Raw genomic sequence first — 16,540 nt, 5'->3', positions numbered from 1 at the left:
TGGCATGCAGAAGGTCCTAGGTTCAATCCCCGGCATCTCCAGTTCAAGGGACTAGGCAAGTAGGTGATGTAAAAGACCTCTACGTGAGACCCTGGAGAGCCGCTGCCGGTCAGAGTAGACAATACTGACTTTGATGGACCAAGGGACAGGGTCTGATTCAGTATAAGGTAGCTCCATGTGTTCATGTGATTCAGAAGAGCTGCGTTGAAGCCACACTGTTTCTGCAGAAGTAAAGATTTCCAACCGATTTTCCCTTCTCCCTCCCACATCATGTCCCCCCAAAATCCTGTTCCGGGGGAGAGGGGATTTCAAGAAACAGGATTTCAGGGGGTAACTCAGGCTGCCAGAGGAGTGGGGGAGGTGGGAAACCCGAGCTCCCCAGGTGGAAGTCCTTGCACCTGCAGAACCACCAGCCTGGATCCAAGCCAGTGTCTCTCATACTGCAGTCTAACAAGGCATGAAATGTAAACATGCCAGAGTCACCTCTCTTCCTCATGCTAGCATGGCACCAGTTCAAACAAGACCCTGGGTATGTGTGGTGTCACACAGGCAAATTCTTCTCTCCTGCCAGCACCACATTTAAAAGAGGCACTAAACTTCTCACATGCCCCTTTGATTAGGACTGAACAAATGTTTCCCCGTACTTTGCATACTTGCGGTTCTTTTGCACACTTTATTCTGCTGGTCCTCAAAACACTGGGAAGGGTAGAGATCAGAACGCAGAAGCACCCGCTCCTCACCCACCACACACCCCATTGCTTCACTTTTTAATGGTGCCCACGCAATCTTCATAACTTTAAAGGTCATTCAATTTTCTAATCATTGAAAAAAGGTAACGAACTTCTGCACCCAGGGTCACTTTTTACATTTGCCGGGACCAGCTGAAATACATGGAACAGACATGCCGCAGGCTAATAGTCGCAGGGTCCCACCTTTGAGGGAGGCAGCCTGGACCTAACTACTTTCTGAATGTGTCACATTTTCACCCTGCCCTTCGTCAGAGTTGCCTGCATGTTCTCCACTCTTCTACTTTATCCTCTTCACAACCTTGCGAGGTAGGACAGGCTGGGTGGGTGGGAGAAGGGCACCTACTGGTCCAGGGTCACCCAGTTTGCTTCACAGCTGAATAGGGATTTGAATCAGAATCTCCCTAGGTCCAATCTGACATGTTAACCTACTTTCTGGGGTTCCCTTTAGTTGTATGAACCAGGGTTGCCAGAGAGCAGCCCCTCACTCACTAAAAACAGCAGTATTAGAACGGTGTATCCCAGGAAATGCAATCTCCATTCTTCTCCTGCTCATTAAAAGCCTATAATTCTTTCCCCTCTTCTGACTATAGGTGGGGAATGCTCAAACACATTGTGGAACACGATCCTTGTGTCACGCTTGTTACAAGAAGTAGTAAGCATCACAGCCTCCTTCTCACACACATGGGTAAAAGTCAGGGCCCGCATTCCACGCCCACCTCTTCTTCAAGCTGCCCAGCATGGAAATGGCAGCATTTTCATATCAGCTATGGGAGACAAGGGTTCAAGGTCTGGCCAATTATTAACAGGTTCTAAAAATAATCTGCTGCAGCTGGCCTTTTGCTAATTTCACTTAATGCCCTGCACTGTACAGTTCTGTAAACAATTATCAGCCAACCCAGAAGAAGGGAGGTCATAATCGACGTCAGTAGCACGGCATGCCACAAAAAACAGGACTTAAAAAAAGACACACTGGGAAGAGCCCTGGGGTTGCTTCAAATGGACCCACTGCACGGGTTAAATTAAATTCAACACGGAGATCCCTGTCGCTTTCCCCTGGTGTTTATGATTTTAATGTAACCAAGAAAGGTTGCTGTTAGGAGCGCTCTGCAGAAGGACCGCTTAACCCCTCCTCTTCTGCCCTTCTAATAAACACTGTTACTCCCCTCACACACTCCATGGTTCCCCATACCTCTGTCCCAGAGCAAGGATGAGCAAAGGTTAAAGTGACTCTCTCCTCCCTGCTGCTCTTCCATTCCAGATTACAGCCTTCCGAGGCTTCTTTTCATTACACAAAATGCCAGGGAAAAGGAGATACAGAACGGTATGTCATGTGCAGTCTGGCCTGCAGTTTTCCCAGACATTAAAGGTGGCATGATAGACTTGCTCATGGTGTGAACGCCCAGTTTCTTTCATTCCGCTGTATTCTCTGATCAAACTGGTGCCGCTTCACCAGCCTGCAACAATGTTCACGGCTGTATTAACTGGGCGTTATTGCCAAATTCCAAAAGATCAACGTTTTTGCATCTGTGGAATGTCTGCTCTGGAGGACTTATACCACTACTTATTTGAATGCCCTCTATATGTGGAACCCAGGGCTAAATTTCTTGCTGGGTTGGGGTCCTGCCCTAAACACTTGTCCTAGGGCTGAGAAATTAGTATTTTTGTTAAAAGACACTGATGGGTTTGTTTCTTATAGGACTTCCCTGTATGCTCTGGCGGCAAAGAAAATAAGGTCCAATATGGTTGCTAAGAGAACCTTTGGGTTGATTTTAATGGTTGCTAGGTCCCATTGGCTTATTGGGACACCACCACAATTTTTACTTATTATTTCTCTGAATGCATCGAGTTTAGCATAGTTTTATTATGTATATTTTAGCATAGTTTTATTATATTTATTATAAAACCAGAATTTTATTAACCTTATATTTCCTTTATTATGTATCTGTGGTATCCTTGACATGTTTGTAATGGCCTATGGCTAAATGCAAATAAAACCATTCATTCATTCATTCACCAGCCTGCAAAATCTGTCTGAAATGAGTCCAACCACCACACACAACAATGCATCATACTGTATTTTTTTTAATTATCCAGCTTACCTTCTTTAAATTACCCCCCTCCCCACCCCCACACACAAAGCTGGAACTCCCTGCCCCAGGATGTGGTGATGGCTGCCAACTTGGAAGGCTTTAAGAGGGGAGCAGACATGTTCATGGAGGATAAGGCTATCCATGGCTACTAGTCAAAATGAAAACCAGTCATGACGCATACCTATTCTCTCCACGATCAGAGGAGCATTAGGTGCTTCGGAGTACAGGTAGGATAATGCTGCTGCTGCAGTCATCTTGTTTGTGGGCTTCCTAGAGGCACCTGGTTGGCCACTGTGTGAACGTACTGCTGGACTCTGATCCAGCATGGCCTTTCTTATGTTCCTATGTTATGTTCGTAAAGGAGATAACAAAGAAAAGGGATGCCACAGCTGCTGTTCATAACTTATTGCTTACCATGTCTACGATGTCTGCCATTGTAAGGATGAAAATGGCGGACATGGCCCACGTGTTCCTGGCCCATCGGGTCCGGTCAATCCAAGTGGAAAAAGCCACAAGCTTTTTGGGGAAAACCTGAAAGGAGAGGAAGACGTTCAAGACGCAAAGACCATTTCACTAGTCATCCCGGTCTTGGCACTGAGCAAATCAAAGGCAACCTGTGAGAAAGGCGTCTGCACCACAGGTGTGCTTCATCAATGCGACAAGAGTTTACAGAGAGGGAGCAGCCATAGCCAATCAACAGAAGTCTACCACAAGACTCTTACATTTGGGATGACTTTCCGTGGCTGGAGTAAAACTGGAAGCTGGGTGGGAGAATGAGACACTAACAGTCCATTCCTGAGGCTGAGGGCCAAATCTCTTTAGGAGGTGGCATGACCCCTATGCCGGCATCCGTGACACTTGCGCCATGCAGACTGGCACAGATGCCAGCCCCTCTGGGCCATGGTGGCAGCACGGCACTCAGACGCCAGCAAGCCCCCCATGCCGGCATTCTCCCAACGCAAGTCCCTGCATTGGCATCCTGGGAGGCGTTCCCAGGTCGTTCTGAGGGGCAGAGCTGCCTTTAGGCAGCTTCCAAACCCCTTTCGCCCCAGGAATGCCTCCCAGGGTGCCAGCGGTCCTGCACCACCTTTTTTGGGTTGTGCAGACCCACTTTCCCTTATGGGGGGGGCTTCCGCCCCATTTTTATAAAAAGGCTTCCTACCCCCTCCACGGTGGCTGGGAAGCTTCTGAGGTTTCTCAGCTGCGTCTTCCTGGCCACCATGGTTGCCCCCCCCTCCCCGGAATGGGCTGATAATGCTGGTTTATCAACTTTGTGTTTAGGATGGCACTGCCCAAATTACACCCTAACCTAAACCTAATGGGGGGCCAGGAGGGAATCTCCCTCGTCTCCTACTTCATTTTACCTCAGGTAATTGAGACGCCAGAGGCTTTATTCAGTTCAACAATAAGAATAACAGAATTTAATTATACTTCACAGGGGAAAGTATTGGAGGAAAAACTAGTATTAAGGAAAGGTACAAATGTTCTACATAAATAATGAGTTGCTCAACAAGTACAGCACAGACGTTATTTTACTTAACCCAGTTTTCCAACTTTTTAAAGTAGCTTAGTGCCAGAACCTGCACACAGAGCATCATGTGTATACTCCTGTGCCTAAAACTAGGAGGTGTGGAGATTCTCCCTTCTCCCTTCCTATTTCTCTCTGTGGAATTACTTCACAGCGCTTAAAGCAATTCTCTCACAGTACTTGGGCCAGGAATACCTCTTTCCTCAGAGACTATTCCTCCCCCTTGAGACTAGAGTAGGGACTGTTTTTTCCCTCCCAAACTTTCTCTTTTGTCACCCAGTCCCACTAGGCACAACCCATCACACTGGTGCTCAGAGTAAAAACAACAACAACAACCCTTTTCCCCAGCAGCTCAGAGTCTCCTCCCTTAAGCTCTGCCCACTCCCTGTATGTCCGTCTCACATACAGCCACTGACAGACATCAACCCTTAGTCCGTCACACACCCATCTAAGTCCATTGAAGTACATGGGCTTAGAAAGGTGTGATTATGCACAGGATGGCACTGTTAGTTCTCGATAGTGCTGGAACGAAAGACGGACGGAAAGAGAGAGATTGACTAAGGGTCACATCACAGTTGGGTTGGGGCCCCTGAAGACAACACCATCACACTCTATACAAAACTGGCCACCGCAGTGGAAGCACAAGTGGAGGGTAAAATCCCAGTTTCCCAAGTGATGTAAATATTACAGGATGAAGGATGGGAAAATATGCGCTATTAGGACTGCCTTAAGAGCAGGCATATAGGTTCATCACTACAACTAAATAATAACTGTGCATTTATTTGGGGAGAACTGCAGTAAAGGCCCTTAAATAGGTAAAGGTAAAGGTCCCCTGTGCAAGCACCGGGTCATTACTGACCCATGGGGTGTCATCACATCCCGACGTTTACTAGGCAGACTTTGTTTATGGGGTGGTTTGCCAGTGCCTTTCCTATTCATCTTCCCTTTACCCCCAGCAAGCTGGGTACTCATTTTACCGACCTCGGAAGGATGGAAGGCTGAGTCAACCTTGAGACGGCTACTTACCCTGGGGAAAATGGCAGCCAGCGAGCAAAGGGTCAGAATGAGCAGAAGAACCTCGCCGACAACAAACGTCACATAATTTGCCACCAGCCTGCAAGGGAGAGGGAAGAGGAAGAAGAGAGGAAAAAGGGACAGATGGATAAAGTGTAAGTACTTTCAGCTCAATTTTTAGGCAGTCAAATTATTTATTTTAAAATAACATAACTGTATGTTGCACGCATTCTTTCGCACATCACCATTTAGCAGACAGCTCTGCCTCCCATGAACACAGGCTGAAAAAGGCTACGGCGATTCCCCACTTCCTTTCTCACTTAACCGAGCGGCTCCTTTCAGGTCCATTAGGACAGATCTAACCAATGCTCACCGTGGGTCAATGAAGATTTCCACCAGGGCGGTAAAGAAGAGGACAACGCACGAACAGCTGAAGGCTGCCCCGCTCTGCTTCTCCTTCTCCACAGAGTAGCGTGTCTCCATCTCAGGGACAATGAAGCGCATGGACAGGCGGTATGTGGACTTGCCCTTTAGCCTGTCAGAAGCAGAAAGCCATCCCCCCCATTAGCGGGACTTAGGTGATTGCTGAGGGCACCGAGGTGGGCTGGGGGCACCGGTACGCTCAGAGCAGGGTCCGGGCAGGGCCAGATCAGCTATGGCAGCCCTGAGGACCTCTGCCAGCCACAGAACAGCCCCCCAGGTTCACAGCATGATCATCATCAGCGCTGGAGGTCAGGGTATGCTCACTCAGCTGGTCTTCTCCTGCCCCCAGCTGGCCCCATCCCCATGATGGAGGAAGGGAGGAAAAGCAGAAAGCTGCACACTACACACCATGTGGCTAGCAGCAGCAGCTCCTCTGCATGCAGCCATGGAGCAATGGATGGTGCACCTGGGTGACAGTGACTCCAGACATGAGAGCCAGCGTGGTGTAGTGGTTAAGAGCAGTGGTTTGGAGAGGCGGACTCTGATCTGGAAAACCGGTTTTGATTTCACGCTCCTCCACATGAGTGGCAGAGGCTAATCTGGTGAACTGGGTTGGTTTCCCCACTCCCAGACACGAAGCCATTTGGGCGACCTTGGGCTAGTCACACTCTCTCAGCCCCACCTACCTCACAGGGTGTCTGTTGTGGGGAAGGGAAGGTGATTGTAAGCCGGTTTGAGTCTCCCTTAAGTGGTAGAGAAAGTCAGCATATAAAAACCAACTCTTCTTCTTCTTCAGCTCACAGCAGAGGGCATCAAAGTAGCCCAGAACACCAAAAGCTCTTCGGCCAGCCCTGCAGAAACATGGGCAACCCCCCTACCTCCGATTATATTGTTATTTCTAACACTTTCACATTAAGATGGATCACAGGCCCTGTCTCATCAAGACTTCAAGCCACTCTTCTTCATCCTGAAAAAACTTGTTATTCCTGGCCATGCAGACAAAGGCTCAAGGCTGGAGTCTGAAACAACCGTGTCCGTTTGCTTAAAGCCCACCTCTTTAGAAAAATGTCTTGTATGTGTGTGTGTGTTTTTAATCCCCAGTAAAGCTGCCCCATTCTGAAGTGGGAAGCAGATAACGCGTGCAAAACGGCAAAGCTAGGCGGAGGAGGAAGAGGAGGAGAGGAGGTAACTGGTGGAAGCAGGCGCCTGAAGGGATCATTTGAGCTTGGGAAGAAGCTATGTGGTTCAAAAAGCAGTTAGACCAGTGAGGGAACGGTTGGCCCACACCCAGAAGTGGGAAAGCTGGTGCCAGAAAAATATTTATTTTATTTATTTACTTCATTTATACTGCACCTTTCTCCTCAATGGGCACCCAAAGCAGCTCACACCATTCTCCTCTCCTCCATTTTATCCTACAACAATCCTGTGAAATAGGTTAGGCTAAGAGAGAATGACTGGCCCAAGGTCACCCAGTGAGCTTCCACGGCACCAGTAGGGATTTGAACCTGGGTCTTCCAGATCCTAGCCCACCACTCATAACCACTACACCACACTGACTTTATCTAGCTATCAATCACATTTTTATCTTGCCTTTCCTCCAACAGCGCTCAGGGGGGTGTCCAGCGTTCTCCCATCCCCATTTTATTCTCATAACTCTCCTCAGAGATCGGTTAGACTGAGACAGAGCGACTGGCCCAAGGTTAAATTTCATGACAGAATGGGGATTTGAAATCTGGTCTACACACAAAGGGATGTCGGAGGAATCACACAAGGGGCTCTGAGAGACTCACGCCTGCACCGTCTCCCTCTCCAACAAGGCTTCGTTGAGCAATTTGTTCAGCTCCTGTTCATTCTGCGAAGCGTCTACTACCCTCTCTGCCAGGTCACGCAGCCGCAGGCGCCTCCGAGGGTTGGGAAAGGAAGGGTTAACCACCTGGACAGAAAGCGAAACAAATGAAAAAATTCATGGAAATGTGGGGGGGGGGAGAGAGATGGCTGGTGGCCAACCAATTCTAAAGCTGGTCCCTACGCTAGTAGAGGAAGAAAAAAAAAGTTGCTTAAGCAGCCCAAGTCTGATGGAGAAACGAAGGCAAAGAAAACAAAGCTCTGATTGAGTATTTCAATATGGAAATTAACACCTCTAGCCTACCGAAAGCCAGCGTGGTGTAGTGGTTAAGAGCGGCGGACTCTAATCTGGTGAAAAGGGTTTGATTCCCCACTCCTCCAAATGCAGCCTGCTGGGCGACTTTGGGCCAGTCACAGTTCTCTCAGAACTCTCTCAGCCCCACCTACCTCACAAGGTGCCTGTGGTGGGGAGAGGAAGGGATTGTGATTGTAAGCTGCTTTGAGACTGCTTAAGGTAGAGAAAAGCAGGGTGTCAAAACCAACTCTTCTTTTTCTATCTATGTTCTGCACTTAGAGGCCGATTCCTGCTTCTGTGCAGTCTGAACTGCTTGAGGGGTGTTATTTGGAGCAGGGGGCAGCCATGGCAGGGGAAGGCCTGCTAATGGCAGAGCACTAGTTTTGCATGTCTAAGGTCCCCCCTGGCATCTCCAGTTAAAAGATCTCAGCTACCAGTTTTCAGTAAAGACCTTTCTCTGCCTACAGCCTTGGAGATCAGCTACCAGCCACAGTGGACAATACTGAGCTAGATGAACCAATGATCCATAGGAGGACGTTTCATGTATGTCCATACGAAGAAACTGGAGAAGAATTAAGGTCCCTCTAGCAATTGATGATGAGGATGGTACAGCCACTTCATGTACTGCAACGTGCTACAGAAATGATAGATTACAATGAACAACTAGCAAAGCACAAGAGGGCTAGTATATTGCAAGGAACTGGGGGCAGAGGGGGTGGGGAATGTGGCACATATCTGTATGCTCTATGGAGAAACACACTGAGTGCCCGCCCCCGCCTCCTATCACCACCACTGGATCCCTGATCAGTAGGGTAGCCAGCTCTGGGTTGGGAAATACCTGGAGATTGGGGAGGTGGAGCCTGAGAAGGGCAGGATTTGGGGGGGAGGGACTTCAATGAGATATAATGCCATAGAGAACCTTCCAAAGTGGGCATTTTCACCACGTGAACTGATCTCCGTTGCCTGGAGATCAGTTGCAACAGCGGGAGATCTCCAGCCACCACCTGGAGGTTGGGAACCCTATTGATCAGGCCACCCAGTGCAGAGGGCATAATTTTGCCTTCACTCTCCCCATGTTAAGACTCATGTACACATGAAGCTGCTTTATACCAAGTCGGTCTACCTAGGTGAGTCCTACCTACTCTGCCTGATAGCAGTTTTTCAGGTAGCCATCTGTCACATCGCCTACTGCCTGATCTTGTTTTAAACTGGAGATGCAGAGGGTCGATCTGGGGACCCTCTGTATGGAAAGCTCAGCCTCAGCCCCATTCCTTATGCAGCCACCCACTCCTAGCCCACCATCTACCTGTACAAGGTGTACCTGGGAGCCACCATTAAGGTGGGGTCTGAGCCTGCTCCCTGGACCCAGTGATGTTGGGAATCAAACCTCTTCCTATCCGCATAGTCCCATCCTTTCATTTGCATGGCCCTCATCCTAGGTTTTGTTTCAGGGTCACACTAAGGTGTGATGGAATGTTAATGTCATAATGATAATCAGTAATGACGATGCAGTCCAGACTATGTTTGTTCTGCAATCTAAGTGATTACACTGGGTTTGGTATTAGGTGCAGAATTCAGTACAAAACACTTCCAGCCCTAATGGCTTAGACCAGGGGTCCTCAAACTACGGCCCACGGGCCGGATCCGGCCCATCAGGGTCCTGAACCCGGCTCCCTCCGGAGCCGCCGCACCCGTCCCTTCCCCAAACTAAGGTGGCCGTTCGCCGTATAAAGCGTCGTTGGCAGCAGCGGAGCGGCGACACCCACGCTGACCCGGGAGCCGCCGCCACCGCCTCTGGACCTTCCCTGCCGCGGCTGCCCTGAAGAGCCGCCGCTGCTGCTGCCTTCCTTTCCCCAGGCGCGTGCGCGGCTCGGACTGCAATGTGCCCCTCGCCGCCTCTGCTCCTCCTGCCGCAGCAGCCGCCACAGCCCTGAAGGAGCCATGCCGGGCTGGAAGAAGAACATCCCCGTCTGCCTGCGAGGCGAGCAGGAGCGAGGCGAGTGGGCGAGCAAGCGGCGGGGCCCCCGCATGAGGGGCTTGGGTGGCGGCACCTCCGGGGAGGGCTGAGAGACCCCCGTCTCCCGCCGGCCTCCTCCTGCGCCCTTCCCCCTTCCCCTCAGGTGCTCTTTGCCAAGCAGGGGGCCAGCCCACCTCCCGCTCCAGAAGGTGGGAAAGGAGGGCGTGTGGCGGCGGGGGGGGGTCTCTTAGCCCAGCGAAGGGGGGAGTGTCGGCCATGGAGAGGCACCTGGGGGAGGGGCGGCACGTCCTCCTGCCGCAAGTTAACTTTTCTTTGCCTGGGCGCCTGGCTGCCTTCCCGTTTGGGCGGGGGGGGGGGGCTAGCCGGCCCCCAACAGTGTTTGAGGGACAGTGAACTGGCCCCGTTTAAAAAGTTTGAGGACCCCTGGCTTAGACTATAGATTTAGAGCAGGAGATTGATGTCCCATGAAATCTGAGAAGATTGGGGAGGGACCGGTTGAGCTAAATTTCCAGTGATCAAGGAGATGGCTCTTCGGTGTCCTTCATACCTCTTTGCCCCTCTCAATGGCTAGCAAAAGCAAAATAATTATAGAAACCAAACACAGGTGTGCAAATTGCCTCAATTTAATGTATACATGCAGCAGAATTGGGGAAACTTTGGCACAGGAGTTTGACGGTATTTTCTTAAAAGTTGCACAGCTTCCCCCTCCTATAACGCATTCCTTCCCTTCCAGTCCCTCCCACCCCTCTTACCCTGGTGTCCAGGTCCTCCGCTTCATCCGGGGTGGTACAAGTGGTGTTAATGCTCCCATTGCAGTCTTTGGTGTTGATCAGCTGTGGCGAGTTCCCGTGGGACGACGAGACAGACAGCTTCTGCAGCATGAAACAAAGAATGGGCAAAGGTAGTCAAGGTGACTGTTGGCCCAATCAAGAGAGCAGTGCCCAGAATGATGCCTTCTCAAACTGGGATGGGACCCCAGAGTTCAGGCTTTGAAGACAGGACAGCTCCCCATCAATCTCCCTCTCCTTCCTCCTTCTATGGAAATACACAAGCTACTTATTGTAAAGTGTTGTGGCTCCGTTTTGATTCTACTTCAAAGGAAGAGACTAGCTTAAACATGGAAACTATGTTTACTTGTGGTGATGGTAGAACGTACTGTCAAGTCACAGCTGCCTTATAGCGACCCCATAAGGTTTTCAAGGCAAGTGACATTCAGATGTGGTTTGACATTGCTTGTCTCTGTGTGGGCTGCAAGAGTTCTGAGGGAACTGTGACTGGCCCAAGGTCACCCAGCAGGCTTCTGTGGCGGAGTGAAGAATTTAACCTGATTCTCCAGATCAGAGTTTTTGTCTGATTGCGAGATTTATTTTTAGGAAGAGGGCATGAAGGCGCATTCTATCATGTGAGCTCCCACTTGCAGACTGAAGGGATACATTTCTCACACAGCTATGCCATTTCAGTAAGATCTGAGCTTATCTCTGCATACTCCTTAGTAAAAAGGCGAAAGATTTATACGATCTGAAGAGAAACCTGATAACTCTGACCCACACTGGAAGCACTGCAATATGTTATAGTGGGACAAAGGAAATTTATCCAAGAGAAAATGCTTTCTACTGCCTTCTCCATAATATCTGTAAATGCAGGCTCATTATCTAAACCCCCTGCCCCAAGACCACACCTTCCCAGAAAGCCCTGAAAAGGAAAAGAAGAAAAAGAAGAGTTGTTTTTATATTCACTTTTGTCTACCAAGTCTAAAAGAGGCTTACAATCACCTTTCCTCCCCCCCTCCATGCACAACAAGCACCTTGTGAGGCAGGTGAGGCTGAGAGAGTTCTGAGAGTGACTAGCCCAAGGTCACCCAGCAGGCTTCATGTAGAGGAGTGGGGAATCAAACCCAGCTCACCAGATCAGAGTCCACCGCTCTTAACCACTACACCATGCTGGCTCTCTCAGGGGTCTGTACCTCCCCTTACATGACTCCCTTATTCTGCTCATCCCCAGTAATCACTGTCGATTGAATAGTAGTAGGGTAGTTTAACAGCATCTTAAGACAAGCAGTAATCCAGTAATGAAAAACAATTGTGAATTCTGGATGATGGCGTGTTACCACATAAACTGATGCTAACGTGCAACCCTTTCATGCACTCTTGGAAGCCAAAGGAGTGTGCTGACAATACACACGCAACCACAGCATACCTTCAGCTGTGGGTTGTGCTCAAAGGGAGTCGAAGCAAGAGCCAGTATCTGACGTTTTAAAAGTGACAAATCGAAACAAGGAAGAAAGCATCCTCTTTAGCTTTGAATTATTAGTCCTTGGGACAGGCTATTTTAATTCAAGGCTGAATGGAGAATGAGGCTTATTAATTGACTCCATTGATTCCTGCTTCCCAGGAGATAGAAATGCAAATATAGAAGTGTAAAGACACATACACAGGCTGTCTCCACCCTACTGTTTTGCTCTGCCTGGGCTTCCAAACTGGAACAGTGTTTTTCCATACAGCCGGCTGTATCCAACAGTCCAATTTCCAGGTTTTCCACTGCTTTTCTCCAGTCTTTTCCAAAACTTGGTTTGTTGCAGTGTTTCCAGAAAGACGGCAGTCCAAGCATGTATGGATGGAAGGGTGTGTATTTTTGAAGCATCTGCCCAAATCCACACCATTTTCCTTTCCTCAACCCCATGTGCTGCCATCCGACCCCATACACCACCAGAGTTTTTTTTTTCTTAATTGGCAATTTAAAAAAAATTGAAAAAGCCTTCTGGTGGTGCAGGGGGAATAGAAACCAAGTGGCAGAAGGACAGGTGAAGTAAAGAAAGTGTGTGGAAAACTGCCAATGATCACCCTCTGAATGGGAGATATGTGATGACAGAGTCAGTATCCTCCATTTGCCCTTTGAAACGCATTCCTCCCAGCTTTGGTTGTGGGTCCTGTCAGTTTTGCCTCCTCCAGACCAGGGCAGGTACAAAACTAGTCCCCTCTTAACTGCACAGCCAGCCTTGAGCAACTACATGGCTAAGATGTAGGAAGGCTCCCATGCTCCTGGCTTCCTGAAAACTATGAAAAACGGCATTATTCAGGAGGTCTTTATTTCCACAGGTAAATAGGACTGTACTGTTATGAAATGGTTCAGAAAGTTGCACTGGTAAAGGTATAAGGACTGCAGTCTAGACTGCCTATCACCATAAGTATGCTCCAACTAGATAGCTTCTACAGCACTTAATGAGCTATGTTTAAATGCTTATGCTTTGTTTCAGGTTTGTTTCAGCTTTGTTCTAAATTTCCATTTGGTTTTCAGATTTCTGTAGTCTAAACCCTATTGCACTGTTCATTGGATGTCCTGTCCTGTTGATCGCACTTGATTTATAATCTGTAATTTGCCTTGAGTCTCAATGAGAAAGGCAGACTATAAAGTAAAAAAATACATGAATGTAAGATCTCACAACCAGACCTTGGGGGGGGGGAGGGAGAAGGAGAAGGGTTTCTCTGCCACTTAAGGGAGACGGGCTTACAATCACCTTCCCGTCCCCTCCCCACAACAGACACCTTGTGAGGTGGGTGAGGCTGAGAGAATGTGACTAGCCCAAGGTCACCCAGCTGTCTTCGTGTGTAGGAGTGGGGAAACAAATCCAGTTCACCAGATTAGCCTCCGCCGCTCATGTGGAGGAGTGGGGAATCAAACCCGGTTCTCCACGCTGGCTCTCTTAGGGAGCAAAAGTAAAAGATCTTTTTAAAAAATTACTGTTCAGCCTCAAAACACGGCAGCCTGAAGCTTCTTGAGGTCAGCTCCCTCCTCCCACCTCGTCCCCTCTCTGAGGCAAATCGCTCAACAGTTGGCACAGGAGCAACACTGTGTAAACTTGGCAATGTGAAGTTCGAAAGGCCTCTTCACAAAGCAGATTTGTAAGCATGCACCCAAGGCATTTGTAAAGCTAAAAATAAAAAAATGTGAATATGTCAAACATAACAGACGTCCAGTGGCATCTTAAAGACTAACAAAACTTATTCCAACATAACCTTTTGTGAGTCAGAGTTCACTTCATCAGATGCACCAGAGTGTTGAAACATATACATCAGTTGTAGCTCTCTTCGAATGTATAACTCAAGAGCAAAACTGGGTCTACCTCTGTGTAATGTGTGAAATGGTCCACAGCGTTTTTGCTTTTAAGGTGCATTTTAGGAAGACGATGAGACTGAATGTACCTATAAAGATGACTACCCTGGGGTTTTGTGGGATATTTTTTCTTTAATTTTGAGTCAAGCAGTACATGGGAGGAGTGTGGAGCTTTCAGGATAAGTCCAATCAATCACCCTTCTTTGGATTTTGAGAAGCTGGTAGGTATGGAATTTGTTGGAAAGGATACTGGTTTATGTTACTGTCACAGTGGTTCAGGGGGAGAAGGGCAGGGGAAAACCAGAGATAGAAGACTCTGCTTCCCCAGCCCCCCTGAAGTCATTTGGCTGTTGCTTGCCCCTGAAACACTGGGTAGCAGCTTGTCACTTTAAGATCTGAGGCAGAATCTGACAGCCAAAATTCTGGCTCTTCTGTCCCACACAGGGCTTATTCAGCTAAGCACATGGCCTGGCTCAACTGAGACTTGGCACAGGCATATAAACCAGTTCTTTTGCACCCAAGCATCCAGGGACGACACGTGCTCTGTTATCCTAAAAAAGATAACTGTGTTTGGAAAACAGACGACGGAAGGAAGGAAATTGCCTATGACTACTTGTATAGGGAAAGGGGAGCGGGGAAAGATTTCAGACGCAGATGCAAAGCAGAGTTAAATAACATGGTAAGTTAATGCAGCCTGACTAAACCGGTCCCCTAGTTTAACGGCTTACTGTTCTCCTTAGATCCCGAGCCATGTTGCTCTGACATGATGGTCTGTCCTACATGGGAGGAACTTCCCTTGCTTGCTTCTGGAAAAAGCACGTGTAACTCTCCCTTGAAAGATTTGTCCATCTTATTATAATCACACCCTCTTGCATGGATAAGTGGTCTTTTCCCCCTCTGGCTGGTGCTAAGCCAATCTGTTGATTCCTTTTGGAAGAGAACCCCTGCCCCTCTCTCTGGGGCTTTATGATTAGCGGCACTGTTCCTGCCCCTACTGCCTAAAGGTCTACCTTGGTCTTGGAGCTTAACTAGAAACAGGAAAATCTTAAGGATCTGGATGGAATACATGATGGTCACTGACAGAAAGCCCGCTTGGAATGCTTTAGTAGTGTGAAAAAGCTTCCACACCGGTGGAAATGAAATCATCTACTCTAGTGGGGGAAGGTGTTATAGAGTTGGAAGGAATCTTGGATTTCGTATAGTCTGTTCAGACTCTTCTTAAAGGCCTGCAGTGAAGGACAGTCCATGAGACAGCCTGTTCCACACCTGAAGAGCTCTTGCCATTAGGAAGTTTCTCCTAATATGCAGCCAAAATCTACTCCCTTGCAAATTCCAATCATTCTTTCTAGTCCTGCCATGTGAAGCAAGAGAGAACAAGTCTGCTTCACCGTCTGTGTGACAGCCTTTCTGATATTTGATGAAAGCAATTACTTCTCTTCTTAGTCTTCTTTTCTCCAGGCTAAACACACCCAGCTCTTTCAACCTTGCAGTCTTGATACTATTGAAATAAACATCCGTTATTTTCAGAGGATCCATATAGCACCAGCCGAAACGTTGGGCGAAAAGGAGGTTTGCCCAGCTCTCAGCTGTGCTGGTGGCAATGGTTTTCTGGGTATGGGAGAATGGAAGGGCCCAGTTACCTAGCAACCACAACATGCTTAGTCCTCCTTCCCATAGTCAGGCACAATAACTAGTCCTCAATGCACAAGAGAAGTTAATCCACAGTAGAGATGGTGGAAGCGAAGAGAAGAAAAAGGGAGGATTCTGGGGTGTGGGTGGGGACAGGAGAACATTACTTGAAGTCCCAATTTAGGACATGGAATGGTCCGTGCCAGGATTTGGCTTATTGAGATAGGGACAGGGGACATTAACAGAATCATACAAGGAGTTTAGCAACTTATTAATGAGATGCAAACAGTTGTATAAATTATCTTTAATATGGGAAAGGGTATGAGGCCTGTCATGATACAGCAGCATTCAGATATTTTCCCCTGTATAATTACAGATATCCAGATTTCTCTTGCTTACTTTGAGCCAAACAGTCTTTTTAAAAAAAATCTTGCTTTGTTCAGTGACAGCCCCTGGATTCACAAATAATTACAAGCCTTGCTTTTGTCTGAGATGACACTTGTTTGAGAGCTTTGAGAGGTGTTTGTCAAATGCTGATGGGCAGCACACAATCAACCGCCACTTACTCATCTCTTTGAAGTCAGCCTGTTAGCCTTCTGATCTTGTGTAGGAAATAATGCTTAGGCGAAGCTATTTATCAGACATCAACATATTAGCATATTATTAATCCTGAATCAATTAATTTTACTGTTCACCGGATAACAGGAATCAGGTCACCATGTGGTTTATGAGACCAACCATCATTCCTAAGTGAGGCTATCTTTAAAAAAAATGTCTAAGGAAGAAAAGGAGTGCTTGTTTCTGGAACCATCTTTTCTGGCTGACTTCACAGATATTCTAGATTTTTGGCTTCAGGATGCAAAGATCACACTCTTAGGT

The 16,540-nt window shown here is 48.0% G+C and overlaps 1 protein-coding gene across 1 annotated transcript in view; it reads right to left on the bottom strand.

The window, feature by feature from the left end:
• The window catches only part of ADCY3 (adenylate cyclase 3), a 96,168-nt gene that overhangs the window by 10,883 nt on the left and 68,745 nt on the right, over positions 1 to 16,540 (bottom strand). The window contains exons 8-12 of the mRNA XM_056853626.1: positions 10,675 to 10,794; positions 7,595 to 7,737; positions 5,755 to 5,916; positions 5,394 to 5,481; positions 3,254 to 3,370 (exon numbers count right to left, since the gene is read on the bottom strand). Of these exons, the coding sequence (XP_056709604.1) occupies positions 3,254 to 3,370; positions 5,394 to 5,481; positions 5,755 to 5,916; positions 7,595 to 7,737; positions 10,675 to 10,794 (630 nt within the window). The remainder of the gene's footprint in view (positions 1 to 3,253; positions 3,371 to 5,393; positions 5,482 to 5,754; positions 5,917 to 7,594; positions 7,738 to 10,674; positions 10,795 to 16,540) is intronic.

The sequence above is a fragment of the Euleptes europaea genome, chromosome 7 (assembly GCF_029931775.1).
Source record: "Euleptes europaea isolate rEulEur1 chromosome 7, rEulEur1.hap1, whole genome shotgun sequence".
NCBI classification, from domain to species: Eukaryota; Metazoa; Chordata; class Lepidosauria; order Squamata; family Sphaerodactylidae; genus Euleptes; species Euleptes europaea.
The sequence above is the reverse complement of the archived record's forward strand: the minus strand, read 5'-3'. Positions and strand labels throughout refer to the sequence as shown.